The 22,479-nt window shown below is 38.1% G+C and overlaps 1 protein-coding gene across 2 annotated transcripts; it reads right to left on the bottom strand.

Moving 5' to 3' along the window:
- Positions 1 to 5,141: 5,141 nt before the first annotated feature.
- Positions 5,142 to 21,240, bottom strand: LOC111861809 (sorting and assembly machinery component 50 homolog). 2 transcript variants are annotated; one of them, XM_023846730.2, is made up of 10 exons: positions 21,085 to 21,240; positions 20,908 to 20,970; positions 19,570 to 19,644; positions 18,606 to 18,824; positions 16,591 to 16,802; positions 12,697 to 12,802; positions 8,541 to 8,810; positions 7,836 to 7,997; positions 6,307 to 6,433; positions 5,142 to 5,707 (listed from the first exon to the last, which is right to left on the bottom strand). In XM_023846730.2, the coding sequence occupies exons 1-10, from the start codon at positions 21,103 to 21,105 to the stop codon at positions 5,520 to 5,522; spliced, it is 1,443 nt and encodes a 480-aa protein (XP_023702498.1). In that variant the 5' UTR covers positions 21,106 to 21,240; the 3' UTR covers positions 5,142 to 5,519. The 2 variants fall into 2 exon arrangements, with proteins under 2 accessions (XP_023702498.1, XP_023702576.1); XM_023846808.2 differs by lacking the exon at positions 20,908 to 20,970 and having other exon boundaries at positions 21,085 to 21,239.
- Between the last annotated feature and the right edge of the window lie 1,239 nt (positions 21,241 to 22,479).

The following is a 22,479-nucleotide window of genomic DNA, read 5'->3' as shown; positions in this document are numbered from 1 at the left end:
ATGGCATTGGTGGCCCGTTGGTAAAACACCGGCGTAGTGAAGAGGACTTAGAAGGATCGAGATCAAGTATAGTCTTGTGATTTGGAAAGTAAGTTAATTGATTTTTTCTGGAATTATAACCGAAGATGTAGCTTAAGAGGAAGATAAAAGAAAATAAATTTCAGTGGTGCTGGTGGTGTAGGGGTAAGACATCAGCTTAGTGTTTAGAAGGTCCCTGGTTCAAAACCAGTAGGATTTTTGTGGAAAAAAAAAATGGAAAGAAGTTAAGAGATAGGAGGAGGGAGGGACCGGGGTGAGGGTAGATTTTTTGCTTTTTTTGCGGCCGTTCATTAAGACACTCGCCTAAGCGGGTTTTATTAAAATCCACATGGGATCAAAAAGAAAAAAAAATTGGCCCACCGTCCGCCGACCAACCACCCTCCCTTAGGGGGGTGACTTTGACTTATTCATTTTAGACCAAGTTCTATGAACGAGAGTTAGCAAGAATTGTATAATAACTATAGCGCCATCTGTTGACTAAAACCTCATGGAAAGCCACGAAGTGAAGTAAACAATGTAACATCTTACTTTCTTATGACCTCACTGGGCTGTGCAAGCCGCTCCTCTAAAAATTCATTTTATAGGGCTATGACTGCAGGCACCGAGTATGAGTTCATGGAAGCTTAGCAGCCCGTCCATTCCACCCTTGGGGTCATGCAGGAATGTAATCGCTGGACACCAATCGACATTAGCGAGAGTCAAGAAAATAATAAATAACACTGCAGCGCCATCTGTGGAGTAATATTCAGCTTTCAATCCACAGATGGCAGATGCAGTTATAATACAATTCTTGCTAACTCTCGTTCATAGAACTAGGTCTCAAATGAATAATTTCAAGTTACCCCCCTAAGGGCGGGTGGTTGGTGGGCGGATGCTGGGCCAACATTTTTTTCTTTTTGATCCCATGTGGAATTTAATAAAACCCGCTTAGGCGAGTGCCATAAGAAACTAAGATGTTACATTGCTTACTTCACTTCGCGGCTTTCTATGAGGTTCTAGTCAACAGATGGCGCTACAGTTATTATACAATTCTTGCTAACTCTCGTTCATAGAACTTGGTCTAAAATGAATAAGTCAAAGTCACCCCCAAAGGGCGGGTGGTTGANAGGGTGGTTGGTCGGCGGACGGTGGGCCAATTTTTTTTTCTTTTTGATCCCATGTGGATTTTAATAAAACCCGCTTAGGCGAGTGTCTTAATGAACGGCCGCAAAAAAAGCAAAAAATCTACCCTCACCCCGGTCCCTCCCTCCTCCTATCTCTTAACTTCTTTCCATTTTTTTTTTCCACAAAAATCCTACTGGTTTTGAACCAGGGACCTTCTAAACACTAAGCTGATGTCTTACCCCTACACCACCAGCACCACTGAAATTTATTTTCTTTTATCTTCCTCTTAAGCTACATCTTCGGTTATAATTCCAGAAAAAATCAATTAACTTACTTTCCAAATCACAAAACTATACTTGATCTCGATCCTTCTAAGTCCTCTTCACTACGCCGGTGTTTTACCAACGGGCCACCAATGCCATGGAAATTTTATACCTTTAATCTTCCTCTTATGTTACATCTGTTGTTATAATTACAGAAAAATCTTATTAATTCGATTAGTATTTTATAAAAGTTTCGGTGGTTCCGAATCTCGAACCTCGTACCTCTTCGTTATAACGCTCGTGTTTTACCTCTAGACCACCAGAACATCTATGCTACAGTTTTCTGCGATCCTCCTCATATTCTACTTGGTTTATAGTAGCAGATCGGATTAGTTGCACATGTCATGTGAGCTGATTTCTTATACTTTCTTAACCTGCTGTTACTTCCGATCAGCCAGCCCAGTTTGGACATTTCTCCCTTATGGATTCCTGGAACCTAATCCATACCACTGTTTTATCACATTTTTGACATGTGCACGCTTGGCACAGAAGTTCTATCTCGTCTTTTATTGCGATGTTATTCTCGTCTCCCAATGATGGAACCTGTTGTCAGGAGTTTATAGGCTGTTCTCTACTGACCGGCGCTTGTTCTGTGATTGAGACTGTTTCCAACAGGCTCCATCCATCTGAGGATGGAGACGTGGGCTTTTTGTCATATACATACAGGGTGATTCACGAAGTTTTACCCCCACTTGGAGAGGGCATTCCAGAGGTAATTTGGAACAAAAAATGTTAATATCGCAATGGTATCCAACTCATTAATTAAAGAAATAGAGTAATTTGAAAACTGGTGGAAAATCTTTTTTCTTTGAATTTCAGCCAAAACAAATTACAAATACAATTCAAACACTTTGTAAATCGTTAACGTTTTAGGAAAGAAATATTCTAAAACCAATTTTTTTTCTTCAATTTCTTAATTTTGCATTGTGCAACATTTATCATTGATTTTGTTACAAAATTACATTATTTTCAGCATCCCATTCTGCAAACATACCAATGGTTGCATACCACACCCTTCTATCAATCTGTTTCCTTTAAACTGTAGTGCTTTAGAAGACGACTGGATTTACATAAGATTTTCAAAAACGTCTCCCTGCACGTCAACACAATGCGTCGCACGCGTATGAACCGCTCTGCCTATCTACCTATGCGCAACATTCAAACCGGTCTACCTTATCTGCTGACATAGCTGACTGGAATGTATGGTCGCCCACGCTGCATTCACAATGATGCGTTTCGAAAATCTATTGTTACTCCGTAACTATTGAAAATCGACCACAAGTTTATAAGGAAATTTTGCAGGAAATAACCCCAGGAATATGTACCATAAGCCGGGGTAAAACTTCGTGAATCACCCTGTATATACCAGAGGATGGATCGAGTCCAAAATAAGCCTAATAGTTCTGTACAAAACTATAATATTGCTTGTGGTTCTGTATGGGTATGAAACTTGGTCTCTGACATTAAGGGAGGAACATAGACTGAGGGTGTTGAGAATATTTGGACTGAAGGGAGATGAACTGGCGGGAGATTGGAGAAAACTGCATGAGGAGCTTTATAATTTGTACTCTTCTCCGAGTATAATTACAATGCTCAAGTCAAGGAGGATGAGGTTGGCAGGGCATGTAGCACAAATAGGGAGGCGAGAAATGGATACAGCATATTGGTGGGAAAAGCCAGAAGGAAGGAGACTACTGAGACGACCAAGGTGTAGTTGGGTGGATAATATTAAAACATATCCTAGCGAGACAGGTTGGTTTGGTATGGATTGGATTGATCTGGCTCAGGATAGGGACCAGTGGAGGCCTCTTGTGAACACAGTAATGAACATTCGGGTTCTACGAAAGGCTGGAAAGTTCTTGTGTAGCTGCACAATTGGCACCTCCTGAAGAAGGGCTCAGCTCCATAAGTAAGTTCAATATCACTTCACCCATATCCTTTGGGTTGGATTTGAGTGAAGTTCTATTAAACTTGGTCCCCCACTCCCTTTCGAAAAAAAATAACAGCGGAATAAGAGCCTCTGCAGCTCTGGACTACAAGATATTAGGTTGCAAATTACATGTATTTATCTGGAGAAAGTTTCTCACCAGTGCCTGGAAAGTCATAACCTCTCTCTCACATGAAACACCTGTTTAACCAAAGGCACTGAACATTGTGAACTGTGACATACATGGAATACCTTTGCCTTCCTCATATAGTACAACTTGCTTCCAACATGCACAAATTTCTTACATTTTTTTTTCCCCCACAGAAATAGACATGTTTTTGAACCATGTTACTTCTAAACCATAGACCAGTGCCTTACCAAAGGCCCACCCTGGTTATGACAACTATTCGCCTTCGTATTCCACTTATCCCGCCGCTTCGTTTGTACAAAATTCCTCTTTACTCCAGAGTATGGTTACCTTTTCCAGCTGCCTGCTCAGTCCCTGTTAGCTTGTAATTAAATGTTACCAATTAAATTGTTATCCACATATTACTGTGTGGATGGCTACATCAGGACATAAAACACACAGAAGAGTCCCATGAATTAATGGAACAGAATGACATAAAGGGCGTGTCCATAACTGGGTGTTGATGAAATTCTGGAGAAGGAATTCAAATTAAAAATGGATCCAAATCAGATTTCCTACTTCAAGATATATTCTGGTTCATGTATGGGAAATAATATTTATATATGGCACTGATTTTATATATTAATGCATCTCTTTTCAAAAGTAGATTGTACTTGACCTGTGTGCCATTCATAAATTGGTAACTGCACGTTCTGTTGATTCAGAAACTCTGAAGCCTGTTTGAGTCGGTGAAGACAGGGAACACTAAGTAATCTATACACTTTAACCTGTAAAGTAACTTGGTACCAGAGGCATGCTTTTCAGGAAATTAAACTTATTTAGTAGTAAATAATTAAGTAATATACTTCCATTTCTTCCTCTTCCTTGTCAGAGATTAGGCCTAATATCTATTCCAGGGTTACGTATTAAATTATATTTGTCTCTTTCTTAGTTGGGCTACATCTTGCCTTCCTCTTGGATTATAAAATAAGTTTGTTATGGCAAAAATTCATGTCTCTTCTCTTTTACACATTGTTTCCTTTGATACTGTAGGATTTTTTTTCCATATTTATTGTTCATAATTGTTCTCAGATATCTTTACTTTTCACTGTCTTGCAGCATAATTCACAAGTTTGGTTGCAGAAGTCTCATTTGAGCAAATTTTGTTATGTTCTTATATTTGGTTCCTAATACCCATCTCTCACTTCTGCAGCCGCTTCAAACTTCAAATTGAAATGAAAATTCTTACTGACTGACATCAAACAGGATACATCAGTCGTGATCTTTGTCAAATATTCTCTGCAGAGTTCTAAATTAGAGTGAACACATGAGCACTGATATATGTCCTAAAGTGAACACTACTGAGGATGGATTGCAAGGTTTCTCTAGATGGGAGGTGGACAGAGGATATAGGACTTCAGGCAGTGTTTAAGGATGGAAGGCCAACACTTCGTCTTTAGAATTCCATTATGTTTCTATCTACTGTTCCTAATAACTGCTGCCAGTAACCTGGGAGCCTATACAGCTGGATGTGGTGAAAGATTCTCCATCACTGGATTACTGTCCGTATCACACAGCTCTTAGAACATGGAAAGTGAAATCAATGTTGTAAACAGCAGCCCAATATGTAACATTTTATTGAAAATAATAGAACAGTTACCTTCTTTTTAGAACTGTAATTAGATGAAAATAAATAAATAATTTAATTTAATTATGAACACTATGAAGTCTCTTAATTTATTCATGTCATGATTTCAAGCTACAAATACCTACATTAGCCTTGATTTGCATGATCTGGTGGCGACAACAATATGCTCAAACAAAAGTTGAGATCTTCCAGAATTCTTTCACAGGCTTACCACTTTCAGAATTCCAAGGCATGTAGTAAAAGCAATTTCATATTGGTGTCTCCAAACACTCTCCAGTCTTATAAACTACTTATGCTATGTCTCAGCCTCATGCCACACCTGCAAATCAGATTTTTCGTATGACATTTTAATTATGGGAAATGAACACCTATACCAAACTGCACACCATGATTTGGTTGGTCTTCACGCCGGTAAAGGACAGGTATACAATAATTCAGCTCAATACGTCCCATCTGGCCAAGACGTAGTGCCACACCAATCCCATATGCCATCCGCACAGTTCTCATCAAAGTCTGAAAACTTGTAGGCATTTCTTTACCTGTAATAAAAAAGTGATACCTCTGAAATAAGTATTCCAGGTTTACAAAGCTTGTAATTCTGAATGAACACTGAAGGAGTTTCTCTCTTAACTTTTTCCATCACTTTTAATGCTAACACATTATATTACCTCCTCAAGTGTAATTACAACTAAATCCTTATTTAATGAAGTTCTCAGAGAATGGCGTTCCTTACAATAAATCAAGGTTTTCAGAATATAGGGCTAATGCAAATTTATATCAAGAAACTGTTCATTTTCCTATATTTACTGCAGCTGGCTCAAGCAGTAACATGACTAGTATTAAGCAGGCACCTGTTTTGAATCTTGGCCAGTACATTAACTATCCTGACTGAGGTCTCTGACGGCTTTCCTCAGACCATGCAGGCAAATAATGGAATGGTACATTCAATCAGGTCATAACCACTACCTTCCTAATCATCATCATTCATCCTACCATTTGATGATATACAGGTAGGCTGTAGCCACTCACACTGTCATAAGAAAGACTACACAAACACCAATACTTGTCCTGCATATACAGGAGTATACAAACATGTCAGCAGACATGAACCACAGAACTAGGTGAAAATGTCTCTTACCTAAATAAACATTGTCCAGGTTTCCAGCACTTACAAAAAGGTGGGTTCTGAAGAAATCACCCAAACCTCCCTTGCCAGGACTGAATGGAAGAGGCGTGAATAAATGAAGGCCACCTGACCAGTATGCCTAAAACAAATGGGAATGATCTAATACTTGCACATTCTCATGACAATGCCATGATAGTGGCCTTATAAAGACAATGGTCATGCCCCTCCAATGCACAAATACAACTATTAATAAAGACTCCCTCACTGAACATTTCATTATCTGCCACTCGCTCTTTTACATAAGCAATAGGAAGATACGGAAAAATGTATGATTCATACCTGATTCTTGTCTGTATTTGTATGAGAAAAGTAAATAATGATTAATTACATATTGTAGTGACATTAAAAAAATTTGCTATACCATAGACCAGTGGCTATCCCCCCCCAATATTATCTGTGGTGAGAAATAAGCACACTTCTGTTTATAACCATAATTTTAACCTGTTACACTGCCTCATGTTTGGCATACTTCTGGATCACTGCTTATTACAGCTAGTGCAATATAAAACGTCATAGAAGGCAACTCCTTGACTGTACTGAGTAGAATAAGGCACACAACATTAAACATATTTGAAGGGACAGTCCCACTGACAATAACAGATAATCAAGGTACATAAAATGTATACAAAAGTATGCAGTCTTGATGCTCTAGCATCAATAAAAACAAATGTTGATACGATAGAGTCTGCTTTGTTTTAAATACAGAATATTGTCATGTAGACTGCATACTTTTGTATACATTTTATGTACCTTGTTTATGATACAGAACAGGATGCATACTATTAAGATAACAGTAACAGATAATGTTGAGTTGGGGTTCTTACAGCAGTGGTTATGAAGACTTCTGTCTTCTGGGATGTCATGCAATGAGGTGAAAGTCAACTGATATTTCGAAGGAATATTTCGCCTCCATATTCAGGGTTAAAGGAAATCACAGGAACTGATGGGTTATATTTTGAACTAATCTTCATTTTTGACAACCTGATTACAAAAATGTGATATCTAATGAGAAGCCAGTATTTATTTTGACTGCAATTTGGCAGTCCCTTATGCTGGTAACATGTACAGCAGAAGCATGCTCAGGAAAAAGCAGCAGAATGCTATAAATTTTTAATATTTCCCCATGTGCTTCTTAGCCTCTCCCTCTTATCCTACCACTCTAACTATACCCTCCTACGTCCCAACAGACACCAGTGAGTCCACATGCTCATATTTCACGAGATGACCAAGCATTAACACTTCAGTGCATTACTACAGAAGCTCAGACACATTTGTTTGAATTGACAATATGTAAATTAGGCAAGCACTAAGCTAAGGCACAAAATACAAAATTAATTACTTACATTCATATCTATTTAACAAAACAATTGTGACTAGAATGTGAAGGTAAAAATAAGATATATTTGTATCTGAAATTTATTGTCTAAAAGTATGGGTGTGTAAATTATGCATACAAATATAATATTACAACCAGCACTTACATTGGCACCTAGTGCATTTCCATCTTTATGAGGCCCAACACCCCTTGCTTGGAAACCTCGCAATGACAAAGGACCACCTAAAAAAAACTGGTCACAAATGCCAACATTCTGGCTGTTGTTAATGCGTGTAAGAAAGCCAGCCTGCAGTGTTGCCTGAACTACCTGTAACAGCAACACATGAAGCAATTTATTAACTGAGACCTGAACTTTGCACCTTTGCCATGAATATGACTTTTAGGTCTAAACCTCACTAAATGTAACAGATATACATATTTAGTAAACCTTTCAACCTGGTTCTTGCCTTACGTAATAATACTTTATGAAGTGCATAGCTACATATAGTATCAAATGATAGGAGGATTAAAATGAAGGGTATAAAACTGGCTATGGCCTATTTCAAGGATCAGTCCCATTTACTTGAAGAGATTAAGGAAAACAATAAATATTTCCCTTTGGATATTCAGCCTCTGGACAAAGACCGGAACTTGAGGCCTCCTCAGCACAAAGGAAGATTAATCAGCACCCCAACATACAGAGAAGATTTGATAAGAAGCTATGTGGCTTGTGAAGCACACATACTAACATATTCCCTATCAATAATGCTAACACAAATGTAGCCTTCTAGTAGCACTTGTGTTCTGTATTTATCATATACTCATAATTTACACAAAAACCAAAGTAAAATAAAAATTAAATATGATATACCATGTCTGCTAAGAGGGTCCAATTGCTTTGCAAGCATAGATCATTCTTAAAGAAGCCAATATTGCCTCCAAGACCTGCAAACTCTTGCGTTAACTTTATGAGGGAACCACAGGTGGGTAGAATGGGTGCATCCCTGCAATCAAACGTCAAGATGTGACGAACTGATGACTTCAGACTAGGTCCTGTCTGTTCCCGCACTTGGAATGCAGCTGAGCGACTCATGCACGATATATCTCGCCAAGCTCCTTCCCACTGTAAGTTGTGTCTAACCTGTCACACACAAACAGGAATGCCCCTGTAACTGTTTCTATTAGAACTCCACAACATTTACAGATTATTATTTCTCTGTGGGATTCAAGGTTCTCACAGTAGTGGTTATGAAGAGCACTATCTTCTGGGATATAACATCACGTAGTCCGCTGAAAGTCAACTGATGTTTAAGAAGTACATATTGCCTCAATCTTCAGGGTAGAATAAACCAAGCAGCATTATATCTCATAACTTCTCGTTTGTTCTTTCTCTGTTCCAATAAACGTAACAACACTTACTCCAAATCCAAACTCTAAAATAACTAATGTATCCATGTAAGATTTGAGGTTTTCACAGCAGTGACTATGAAGAGAACAGTCTTCTGGGATGTGGCACCGTGTAGATGTGGTGTTAACTGACGTTTCTGAGGAATGTATGGCCTCCATCTTCAGGGTAGAAGGAAAAATAAGAAAATCCGCGAGCGAAGAAACAACGAGCAGGTGCAAGCAGACTAATGTTGGAAATGACCTCAGCTATATGAGAGCAGGAAAGGGACAGGTCTACTTGGGAAATCAGTGGAGAAGGAGAGGGGAAGGGTCTGGGGAGCAGGAGCAAGGCCAGAGCAGGTATAGGATATTGTGAGGGGGGAGAAAGGCAAGGTTAATGGGAGGGCATTAACCCTTAAGCTGGGGGGTTGCTATGCGTGTCGATCATGGACTGCGTGGCCTTGTGGATCTGGCGTCACATTCTGGGGGGTTTTTTAGGGAACAGATGACAAGCTTCCATGATTTGCTGAGACGAAACCCCCTTTCTCTGTTCATATTGTCGGGATGGAGTTCAATCTCAATGGCTTCCTTAATGATGCGATCCATAGATTGGGTCTTAGTGGAGAGGATGGAGGTATTCTGCAGCTGAACGTGGTGTCCCAAATCGATGCACTGATGGAGGTGATACGTTCCTCAGAAATGTCAGTTAACACCACATCCCAGAAGACTGCTCTCTGCAAATGTATCCATGTTTCCTTGCCAAAACAACATTAGAGAATGTCTATTTATAAGTATAGCCCATTTTTATACGTAAATATAAGTGAATACTCATCATGAGGTTAAATTCTTCCCACATATAACAAAACATTCAAGAGAAAACACTGGGAACTTAACTTCAGTCACAGAACTCTGAAATGTTAATTCTGGATCATGAAATGAATATTTCACTGGGAGAAAAATAGCTTGAGATAAATTTGAAGTCTGAAAGTTTCCTGCAATGGCATATCACTTCCCTGGTTGCCTTAGATTGACAGACCATAACCTACAACAGTGAAACTGGAAACAGATCCCACTCATAAAATGTTCTCTGGGGATGTCATTTGGTGGATAGTTACCAACTTTCTGGAGGAACATGCTGCTCCATGTTAAGGAGAAAAGTGCGCTAGGGTATCCTGTAGACAGATGCAACAGATACCTCTGATACAGCTATAAAACTACAGGCTGTCCTGTCCAGAACAAACAACTGTGAGAACCTCAAATCTCATAAATTCCACTCACATTTCCTTTCAATGAAACAATTATCTAAACAATATCTTATGTGTTTTCCATGCACAGTAAAACCTGCCTTAAATGGACCCTTTATTAAATAGAATTTGTCTTAAATGGAAATATTTTCAGGTCCTGTGACTTTGGGGCTGAAAAAGATGTTAAATATCTTGGATTAAATGGAAACTGTCTAAGGTGGAAAAAGAAACCAAAATAAGCCTTTATACGGAAAATTTCCAGTCTTCCGGAATGCATCATTTAGAAGAATTTTAGGCATCGTACACATTCTACGGAATTTTGTTTTCTCTAACTCTTTCAATTCAGCTTTTAATGGTACTGCATTACCTGCAATGAAATTCAACAGAACTGTTTGCCCCTTCTAGAGATTTTACTCAGTGAGGGTTCTAGGCCAACATTTTTACTTTAGTCTTGCAGTTGTCATCATGGCTACAAAGACAAGACTTGTGCTTGAACTTAACACAAGAGTAAAAGTGGTTCATGTGAGTGAGCGAGATAAATTGTATGTTAAGCAGATCATGAAGATGTTTAACATCGGTAAAACTCAAGTTTGTGAGATTCTAAAGAAGAAAACAGAAATTCTGAAGCAGTGAAAAAATTGTGCTAATGGAAAAATAAAAAGTGAACCTAAGAAAACTGCAAACGAAGACATTAATGAAATAGTGTGGGAGTGGTTTGTCAGTGTTGGTGAAAAGTCACCGCGTGTTGGGTCCTATGGTACAGGAATATGCTAAAAAGGTTGCTGCAAAACCGGGGAGGACTGAATTCAAAGCATCTAATGATGGTCAGAGAATTTTTGCAAAAGACATCAGGTGAGTCAAGTGATGTAAATAGTGAGACCAATTAGGAGTGGATAGCTAAACTTCCATCTATAACCGAGAGATATGAACCTGAAAACACAGCGAAGAGTGATGAGACTGAACTGTTTTTCCGTGTGCTTCCGAATAAATGGTTATGTCTAAAAGTTGAAAAATATTTGGGAGGAAAACTGTGCAAAGAAAGACTAACTGTGTTTCTATGTCAGGTGAAATGGAGAAACCCTTAGTGATTGGCCAGACAGAAAAGCAAGATGCTTCTGAAACATGGACATATGGAAACTTCCTGTTGAGTGGAGATTTGACAAAAAGGCATGGATGACGTCACAGATCATGGAGGAATGGTTAACGGCTTTCAATGGCAGAATGAAAATGCAAAACCAGCATGTTTTGTTGTTCTTGGATGATGCAACATGCCACTCCCATATCAAATTTTCCAACATGTGGCTTGCTTGGTTCTCTCCAAACACCACTAGTGTCTCTCAACCAATGGATAAGGGCATCATTTGGAATGTTAAAGTCCACTATCATATATTATTAATGCAATCTTTGCTTGCCAATATAGACTCTACATCATCTGCCTCTGAACTTGCAAGAACTGTATTGGTTCTAGGCGTGGTTATTTAGATAAGTCAAGCAGTAAAGAAGTTGTTACCAGACACTGTGGCAAAGTGTTTAAAAAAAAAGCAGGATTATCTACAGGTGAAGTTACTGCTAGTGTAGAAGATGACCAGCAGGACTTACAAAATTGCATGAATGAAGCTGTTTTCAGTGACTGCAACGCTGAGGACAACATCAACATAGACAATGATATGCAAACAGAATCAGACACAATGCATATCGATGAATCAGTTCAGAATTTTAGAGAAAGTCAGAAAGGAAGAGGAAAATGACATTGTGATAGAAGAAGAAAAGTGTAGAGTGAAGACTTATCAAGATGCTGTCAAAAGTTTAAAGGAACTGCAGGAATTTGCCGCACAATGGAATGATTCAGAAATGCTTAGTGTAATTTCTCAAGCTAAAGTCTCAGTGGAAAGTCAGGCAGCAAAGAAAGTAAACTGTGTGCAAAAACTGCTTGAGTTCTGGCAAAACTATAAAAAGTGAGTACTGCAGTTTTTTTCTGTTCAGTGTAATGTCTGAATGTGTTCAATGATTATAGTGTGAATAAATTAATGAGTATGGTGTTTTATTTTGTCTCAAATACATGCATGTCCTGGCTTAATGATTATAGTATACTTTGATTAAACAGAAACCTGGCTTCAGCAGAAAAATGTTCTGGACCCTTGAGATTCCATTTAAGACAGGTTTTACTGTATCTTTGTACAAAATCACAAAATCCTACATGGAAAGAATCTTCCTTCCTCATCAAAGTCTGCTTAGCCTCTGGGCCACAATCAACGATGTTACAATGTGAAAAATCCCTCAGTAGAACAGGTTTCATGCAAATAACCACACATATTCAACATTTATTAAAGAGTAGACATAAAAGATACCCAATTCTACCTCCTCTATGAGATTAATTAAAGAAAGTAAACATTTTACCAAGGGGGTTGAATTGAATCCAAAATCTAGTAGAAGACCCCTCTCAATCTGCTTGTATCCTGACGAAGGCCACTCAGATCCTGCCTGGAACACTGTGCCAGTAAAACTGAAAATAAAAAACACATAAGTACCATATTCAAAGGAAAAAAAAATAACATACTTGCAGACATAAATAGAAAAGTTCTGAGATTTGGATAACTTAAAAAATATTGTCTTTATACAAACAACTAAATTTCAGATTACAAGCACTCAATCCCTCATTCTCAAAATTCCAGCTTATGAAACCAAGTATGCTACACTTAGAAGCTCCTGTTTGCATTCACTTCTTTAAAACTGAAGGCCTTGAAGGAAAATCTTCACTGTAGAAAACTAAAGGTCTCATGGACAGCAGCATCCATGGTGGACAAGTTATACTGGAATATCTACTATGGACAGGGCTATGATGTTTAATATGTGTCAAAAATCTTTGTCATGGAATGACAGGAATGTTATGGACTGTATTTCTTGAGACTTTGCAGTCACTTGGCCAGCCAAATTGCTGTGTATTCTTATCGAGTAACAATACTTGAGATTCAAGTAGCCATGTGAATATAATAAAAGAAAAATTCTCTCATCTTTATAACATTTCTTGCCCATTTCATATAGACAGGAACATTACCAGGGAATTCTGCAAATGGCTGCTTGAATTCTGTCTCAAGAATCAAACTGGAAAATCCATACCTCATCACCTATAACTGACAGAAAGTAGAGAAGGGTGACAATTCTAAAATTTTTCAAGCATTTGATGGCATCACTGCACCATCCAATATTTTACGACTCCCTGAAGTGACTATGAAGATTACGATCTTCTGGGATGTAACACTATGCAATTTGATAGAACTCTTAACAGCGTTTTGGAGGAATCTGCTGCATCATACTTCTGTGTAGGATCTACTCAGAACACACTGTTCTTCTGGAGTGTGTCAGGTTTTGGGATACCCAACAATACCAAACCTTCTTCATGCAGAGTTGGTTGAGCAACATGGCAAAAATATTTGGCAATCAAAGGTAAAGCTATCCTTGTTAAGAGGACGTGGAGTCTCATGGGGTTGTGAGATGTTGAGGTTCCCACATTTTCTAGACAATCAGCCCACAGATGGCAGTCAGGTTGCCCGCCTTATCTGATGCCTGTCCCTTAACCCCAGGAACATTTAACTCCTGCATTAAGATTTTCCTCAGCCTTCTACTCCTGTTCATGAGTTAGGCTACTGTCTGCTCTGGCCACATATAGTTTATAACTCTTCCTCCATATCCTTCCAGGTTATCCTGAATCTCTTATTCCACTGGAGTTATATTTCAAATTTAAAACACTGTAATGGAATGCAGTGCTCAAATATGTATCCCAAAACAAACCTTAAATTGAGGTTTCACTTATCTCATTCTGACTTACTGTCACAGTACTTTGATTGTAAACAGTATATGATCATGATCACCACAGAAGAATGTTTACCATGGTCATTTCCATGGCTATGTCTGTTTCATCCTAACAGATTTATTTTTGTGGGTTACTTTACAAAGCTGTCAGCAGCTAGGCTCTATGACATCAAACAGTAGGATGATTAATGAAATGGAAAGGACTTGGTAGAAAGCCTTCATGGCCAAATTGAGCTATTATACTGGCATTTGTCTGGAAGGGCTGAGGAAAACCATGAAAAAGCTCAGTCAGGACATCAGCCTCCTTTGTTACTGCTTTCCCCTACCCTGAAAACACATATAACTCTTTTGCCATAATGTTTTACTAGACATATGTAGGTAATGTACTGTCACAGCAGCTAATACAAGCTAGAAGTCAACAACATCTGGGAATCACTGCATAATTGCCTACATTTTTGGCATCCTTCCACTTGCCACAGTCTACCGCAGAATAACTTTACAGTGTTCTATCAATTCACTAACTGTTTCCAAAGCATTATTCAGTAAGGTAAAATGGCACTGGGTGCTCCACCACAAAAATTCCATTCATTCACCATTAGTTCTCACAAAGAGCATGCTTACTTTCAAAGTTCCCATATTTTCTTGGATATTCAGCACCCCTGAATAAGCTGTATAATCCAGCTTTTATGAAATACAAAAAGTTTATGTAAATTTACTGAAGAATTAAAGTACACACAGCAAGTATACATGTATAAAACAAGTGTCTTAAAATCTGAATGTTATATTGTTTCTTCCGACTGCAACCTCATATTTGACAGGATGAGACATTGTGGCACTGGAAGGCAATTATTTTATAACACACAAACTGTTTCTTGAAAACATCCCCTTACATCCACCAGAAGTTGATACATAACCCATATCCCCCCAGCAGCCACTTCTGATATCTTATCTTCTACCTGAGAAATTAATGTATTTTCTCCCAGCAGCAAATTTGCTTCTGCTCTTTCAAAATCTGCAAAAGATTGTAAATGCTTATCTGTGAGAACACATGCACACATCGTCACATATACGGAAGAAGCCTTGAAAGTTAAGATGTTGCTTGCAGAGAGTAATGCTGTCAATATTATTACAATTGGCCACATATAGCTGACCTCACTACAAATAAAAATGCACAACTGTCAAATCCATCCAAATAAACCCTGCACTGTTACCAGTCTCACCATGAATAAGTCATGCACCTCAATTTTCAGCTGAATTTTCCTTTTTAGATAAAGATAAGTAGGGTATTTGAGAAAATACTGTCACACATTAGTTACCAGACATGGGAGTTTGGATTGGTAACTGGATTGATTAGACACTTGTAACTGCAAGTAACTATAACAGTTTCACAAATCTACACACTGTGCTACAGCACCAATGGGCGTTACTTGGAAATTCTTCTGCTTCAGTGCTCATGTCCTCAGTGGATGGCAGTTGGCTCCTAACTAACTTATTTCTGAACTAACTCTCAACTATCTGCTAATCAGCTGGTGTCCTCGATATATATCCTCCCTATGGACTCCATAAAAACACCACCTCCAACAATTCTTCTACTGTTGTGTGTTTATTCATTGCCTAGCAATGGTTCACTTCTCTGATGACATAAGAGAATGTTTACTATGCCACAGCATAACAACAGATGACATCTCTTGTTAAACAAATCGGTCATGTCACAATGTACTTCTACTGGCCAGAAATTCTTATCCAAACTGTTACACTTTTGGTGGATAAAATAAAAAGTTACACAAAAACACAACAGAACATGAAAATAAATCATGTTCTTAGAAGTTAATGCTCTTAGAAACACAAGAGAAACCTGTAAGACAAGTATTAAAAAAAAAAAAAACTGGCTACTTGGAAGATGATCAACACTATCAACAGCAGCAAACTCCTCCTATACACATGGACCTATGGAATTCAGCTCCAATTCAAACACTGAAATCCTCCTGTGCTTTCATTTCAAGACTCTCTGAACAATTCTGGACATACCTTGGTAAATAAACAACTACAGGACCCATGAAGATCTACAAATGAACACAGGGCTCAGTGAAATAAAAATGTGGAATACCAAATACTTAAGAAAATTAGAAAACCACACTAATGCACTAACAGTGAACCTACTGGACAGTAGTGANGCTACCGCTGGTATAGCTCTCAGGGTCCTTGGCATACTCAAGGATAAGGTGGAGACACCAACGAGGGAGAAAACTCCAATACAAGAATTAAAATTATATCTATGTGAACAGATGAAAATATATGAGTTATGCCACTCATTCATGAGCCACTACTTACTGAACATACACATTTCTTGCAGATTTGCAGATTATGTATGATAAATGTGTGAAAAAATTAATAGCATACAATATCACCCTTCACAAATTAATATTTACTCATACTACAATATATACATATATATGAAGGTTTCTATCACTGGTAACGTACACTGGATTTAAGTTCCCTTGAAGTGGTTTTGTAAATGAGAGGTTAAAAGTGGAAGTTTTCTGGGACCCATAACTGTATTCTGTCTGTAGCTTCTCTCCTCGTCCGAAGATGTTTGGCAACCGCATTTGCACCACCAATGAGCCTTCATTATTTCCCACTAATGTGCTCACTCCACCGACAATTCGCTTTAATTCACGTACATAGAATGTGACCTGAAAGCAGGATAACAATATTTGAAAATAAACCCACACATCAAACAGTGTGAATGTGAACTTTGAAAGACCCAACTGTGACCTGGACGGGCCGACCCATAGAGAATATCTACGCAAATAACGAAGACATGTGAAAAGGTTGTTCCAGCAATCAGACACATCATAAGTCTGCAGGATAAATAATGCAAGGGGGATCTTACAGTTCCAGATGAGTCCCTTTACACTGTCCCTGTCATTGCTCTTACCAGAATGTGAAGACAGCACAGACAGAAAACTGACTGCTCCCAGGAACTGTTATATTCTCACAGTGGAGACTATGAAGAGTACAGTTCTTTGGGTTGTGATGCCATGTAGTCTGGTACAATTCACTGCTATCTGAAGGCGTGTCCTGCCTCCACATTCAGGGTTGAAGATATGCTAAGCAAGCAACATGCAGCAGGCTTAGTGAGACATGAATGGAAAGTATGGTTACATATTGGAGAGTGCAAGAGTCCTCAGATAACTAACAGTTGTAAGAAGAGTACAGAAACATGGTCCTAAAACAGGCCATGTTTCAAAGTGAAGAGATGTAGCAAAGCAGCAAAACTTGGATCAGTGGGGAGGCCCACAGAGTAACAGGGACTACACGGAATGTGCTGAGGGATGAAAAGAAGAAGAAGCTTCTGTGAAAAGAGCAGCTAGGAAAGCTTGGGCAGGCCTCTACCATGTCCACAGTTGGACAGCCTCCTCAGAACAGGCTAGCTTGGCATATCTGCAATCTGAAATGGAGGTGAACCACTACCAGACTACACAGTGTCACATCATGTTCATATTTCTGAACATCACAGTGAAGAGAGCATTATCTATATTTGTATTTAAAATGGAAACTTGGCCAATAAATCCAGAACCGTTTCACTAAATGGTACAATTATACAGTGACACACTTTCCCTACTGGTATTCTATTTCATTTACATGTAAACTGATTTTAATGAAACTCAATAATAATCTCACAATACCACTAGAATGCACACCAACATATACACTGATAACTAATGTAGAAATATCTAAATTTAACTATTTTTTTATTGCTAGTGGGGTGGGACTAAGTCCATTGTACTGCTGCCACTTCTGGCCTATTGTACCAGCCCCAGATGATAGGTGAGGGTGATTGTGGAGCAATTGGTGGAATGAAGATTGGCAGGGGAAACCGAAGTACTTGGAGAAAACCTGCCCCAGCGCCACTTGACCAGACCTGTCATCAAACACAGGCCACTGCTGTGGGAAGCCAGTGACTAAGGGCTTGAGCTATGGCGTGGCCTAAATTTAACTAACTTTACAATAGTAAAATAAACTCTAACCTAACTTAGATTGAATATCAATTGAAATGGCTGCTCCTGCCATGTTGTTATGGAGTTTCATATCCTTACAAACATGATGCTCATACAACAGTCACAACATTCCACATCTAATCCAGTCAACTCTGTCATTTGTCACAGTTTCTCCTAACAAAAATGAGGCAGTTCTATGTTGTCATCAAATGATAATACAGAGTGGCCCTAAAGTCAAGTTATATTCAGATTAAACCTGACGGTCAATTTGTAGAATGGCATCACAACACTGTGAACTGTGCACTGAACATGGAGGATATCATTTTGAAAAACCTGTATAAATTCAGGAAATAATAACAAAAATTTGAGCATATTGTAGTGTACATGTTAGATACCAGTTAACTAACTTTTGGGCTATCCTGTGTTGTGACAAGAAATAAAGCTTCACTTGTGAAGCCAGCAATTCCAACTGTTGACAAAAAGTGAAATCAATACCTCAACACCTTCAGGAGTAGCATGTGGTCCAGAACTTGTATCGATATAGATTCCTATATTTCGGAAACACCCTAATCCTTCAAGTTTCCCACGAACTTTGTGTGCACCAACAATCACCTCCTGGAAATCTTTTGCTTGGAATAAATCCCTTACAGTGGCAATAATGATGTCATCTTTCGTCCTGGACAATCCATCCACATAGATTTTGTCCACCCGGGCCTGTTGACAAGAAGCAGCAACTAGAGAACAGAATCTGGGAAAGATTTGACCCCATACAGGGTACTTACAGATTCAAATGTTGTCATTCCTTGGCACTAGGGTTAGCAATATTCTGGTAACAAATGAAAGATTCACAGGATGATACAGGAGGAGTCTAATGGAGTTCATGAGTATGTTATGCAAGTACTGAATAAAAAATGTCCTGCCACCATGCATCCACTTTGAAAAGTGGCAGTTTCATAGTAAAATAAAGATGTACCAGAAATGTCCAGCTTAATGAAAAATTTCACAATATTTCAATGTAAAACTAAAATAAATACTATTTAATAATCGAACAACTTACAAAACCTGTTCAAAATGTCTGTCTGTGACTTGGACACACCCTTAAGTGGTATATTTTTTATATGGTTGGCAGCTCTATGTATAGCCTTGCCAAAGAGTGCGGCATACACATCACAGGTGAACAGTTTCTGTAACATGTTTCATTATCATATAATGCTTATTCAAATTGTCATGAAATTATTCATTAATAACCCTTGTATCTGCTACCGCTGTACCACACTTTCAACCTGCCATGGTTTCTTAAACTTCCTGAACTGAATCCATCTTAATCAGCCTTCTTAATTCAAAATCAAGTGATTAATGTGTCAATAAAGTCTGGCAGACTCCTCTGAATCACCCTGAATATTTTCATAGTTTTTACTCTACAGCCTATAGCCTATATTAAAACACTCTATATGTTTACCTTGACTCCATCTAGGTTTATTTGTTTCTGTTCAGTGCTCTGCCCCTTATCACTTTCATAGTGGTCTCTTTCACCCTGTATTAACAAAAATATACACAGGATTCATTAAAACATGTCTAACAGTTGTCATAATTAGTTGTGCACAATACTGAGAGCATTCTATATCTTAGCAATGTCAGTAACATTCCTTTTATGTATCTGAAAAATTCACGTACAGGGATTTGTATAAACTATACAGCAAAGTGAACAGAACATTCCGTTTAATATTAGAAGAAAATATAATTTGCCTAGAGACCATATTTGTTTCATATTGATTATTTCTCTATGAAACAGGGTCTCTCAAAGTCTCTACAAGTTGGTCATACATGTTCCATGCATGAATATTCCCTAATGGCAGACTAACTCCATTTACAATGCTCTATCACAACAACACAATTAACGTTACATATTACTGTATCACTTATTTAAGCCATACTACACAAGTTCAGGAGAATGAAATCATCAATCATCAGAGGTACTCACAACATCTGACATTACGGCTGAATGACACTGCTTCCAATACTTTCTGTCAGTTCACACCCAAATTTTCATCAAATTAAGCTTAAGTGATATTGACCATTAATCATTCTTACTGGCATGAAATATACAGTATAAATTAATGTGTAATATTTCTAGTCCCTTGGACCATTATAATGGGTCACTTATTCAGAATGGGAAGTTTAAAGAAAAAAGGAAACAAACTGATATCAATTCAACAATTATAAATAAAGAGATATACCTACAAGCACTTCATATGTGAAAGACAAAACACAAAAGTAAATATGACATCTATCTCCAATTTGGATTTATATATATTGTTACAAAACATTATGAAATAGTTCAATGATTCCCACAGAATTACACTGGCATTACAGATAAAAGCATGCTGACTGCAAAAACAAATATAACACTTTTTTTTGTAGCATTCAGACAAACTGATCCATCGATTTATCCATTGTTCATGAACACTATCCATCAAAGAATCGATCAAATGAGCTACATGAGAGAAATACATATACAATGGAAGCAACAACCTATCTTAACATGCAGTATCCAGATTCAACTAGGGCTGACAGAACCTAAAAAGAAAAACTCGAATTCTATGTATGGATACACTGTATACAAAGCCATGTTATAATCATGCACCTATATTGCTCATATGGCATACGAGTGGAATCTTATTTAAACAGTGTAAAAACATTCTACACAACCTCACTTCACTCGTTACAAAACTATTCTATCCTCCCGGAAAACATACAGCCACTAAAAATCAACAGGGTCAAGCTAGCCTATCTGTACCTGTAAGCCAGTTGCCGCAAAGTGCGACCGAACGTCTCCGATGGTTTGATCAGGAGGTACATCCTCATAAACAGACCAAAAAAGAATTATACAAAGTAAGAAGAATGTGATAATCTATAAGAACCGCCATTCCCATTTAGTAATTACACAACCCTTACATTATATCCAAACATGTACCTTGCAGTGAACTGTCCCCATTGTCAAGTGTATTCACTTAAGTTTGAGTTATTTATTATCCTCATATAAAATAAATTTAAGAAATTTCCAGCAACCTAACACAACTTATCCGTCTTCGTCATGATATTTTCATGGCTAACTTGATTGCCAGTTGATAAAAACTGTACACATTGTTTTCACCAGAAATCGCAGGGGCTCACGATCTCGTCACAGAAACAACCACGGATTACTAAACATGCATGGACTACTTAACGTAGTGAGATTTTTTTTTTTATTTCATGAATCCTGTTGTTATAACATACAATTTCTTTATTAAAACCGTCAGAACACAACTATATTAAGGTCAGTGCCAAGGTTGGCTCTGCCACGTGTATAGGCTATTAAAAGCCATCAGCAGGCAAATACATGGCTAAAATATATACACCACTGAACTGCAGTACTAATAAATTGTATACAATATTAATTATATTAAAATACTTGGCGTAAAAATACATTAAATTAGATTATATAAAACGAAAGTTATAGGATAAAATTCTTCGAGTGATGCTTTACATTATCGAGTCAGTCATTGGTTTTTGTGATTTTGTTGTTCCCATGGACAAATTGGAGTACTGCATATTTTGTGTATCTATAATAAACTGTTTTGGAGGCTTGTAATGTAGATGTAGTAATATTGATGTTAATTATTTAGTCGGTCCCTCAACTTACAAAGTATTGTCCGTTCTGTAGGGAATGTAAACGACTGATTTGATGTATGTTAACAGACAATGCAGGGGAGAATAGATATTAAGAGATTATTAGATACGTTCACGATATTTTAATCATCTATAATTCCCATAACGCATTAAAATACTTTGTATGAATTTAATATCCACCCTCTCAAATTCACAATGGAAATAGGAATAAATATCAATTTCTTAGATTTATTCATGGAGATAACACGAAAAGCTGCAACAGTTAAAACTATACTAAATATTAAAGGCATGGGAGTAGATAACTGAACCCACTAGCAAGGCCTTGAGGAACTAGAGGACGCGGAACGAAGGCCGCATGCGATTGCGCTACCCACGAGCAAGTGGGCAACTTGCAGCATGCGATCGGGTCGCATGCGGCAGGATTGCCTCAAAACCCACGTGCAGTTCACGTAACTTTTTGAGTAGGAAACAGAACCGGTATGAAAAATGAGATACGGTTAACAGTATAGTGTGCATTTTTAGAGGCCACACTCGCCCTAACGATTTTGGTTCACAGGCGATAACGCACCCTGGGAGGCCCAGACATTCTCTGGGATAGGGCCACAAACCTATTCAATAAACGCGTCGCCTTCATTTGTTTGGTTTACTCATGAATCCTGTCAGGGTGGTTTTAACGTTAATGCCTTAATATACTTCCACA

Source organism: Cryptotermes secundus, unplaced genomic scaffold (assembly GCF_002891405.2).
Source record: "Cryptotermes secundus unplaced genomic scaffold, Csec_1.0 scaffold1894, whole genome shotgun sequence".
NCBI classification, from domain to species: domain Eukaryota; kingdom Metazoa; phylum Arthropoda; class Insecta; order Blattodea; family Kalotermitidae; genus Cryptotermes; species Cryptotermes secundus.
The sequence above is the reverse complement of the archived record's forward strand: the minus strand, read 5'-3'. Positions and strand labels throughout refer to the sequence as shown.

What these genes read in the sequence shown, in the direction of transcription:
- LOC111861809 (XM_023846730.2), bottom strand. Translation starts at nt 21,105, where the DNA reads ATGGGGACAGTTCACTGCAAG. An exon ending in TTGCGGCAACTGGCTTACAG is followed by an intron (nt 19,645 to 20,907) that starts GTACAGATAGGC and finishes TTGTTAATACAG; the next exon opens with GGTGAAAGAGACCACTATGA. An exon ending in TAAACCTAGATGGAGTCAAG is followed by an intron (nt 18,825 to 19,569) that starts GTAAACATATAG and finishes TCTTGTCAACAG; the next exon opens with GCCCGGGTGGACAAAATCTA.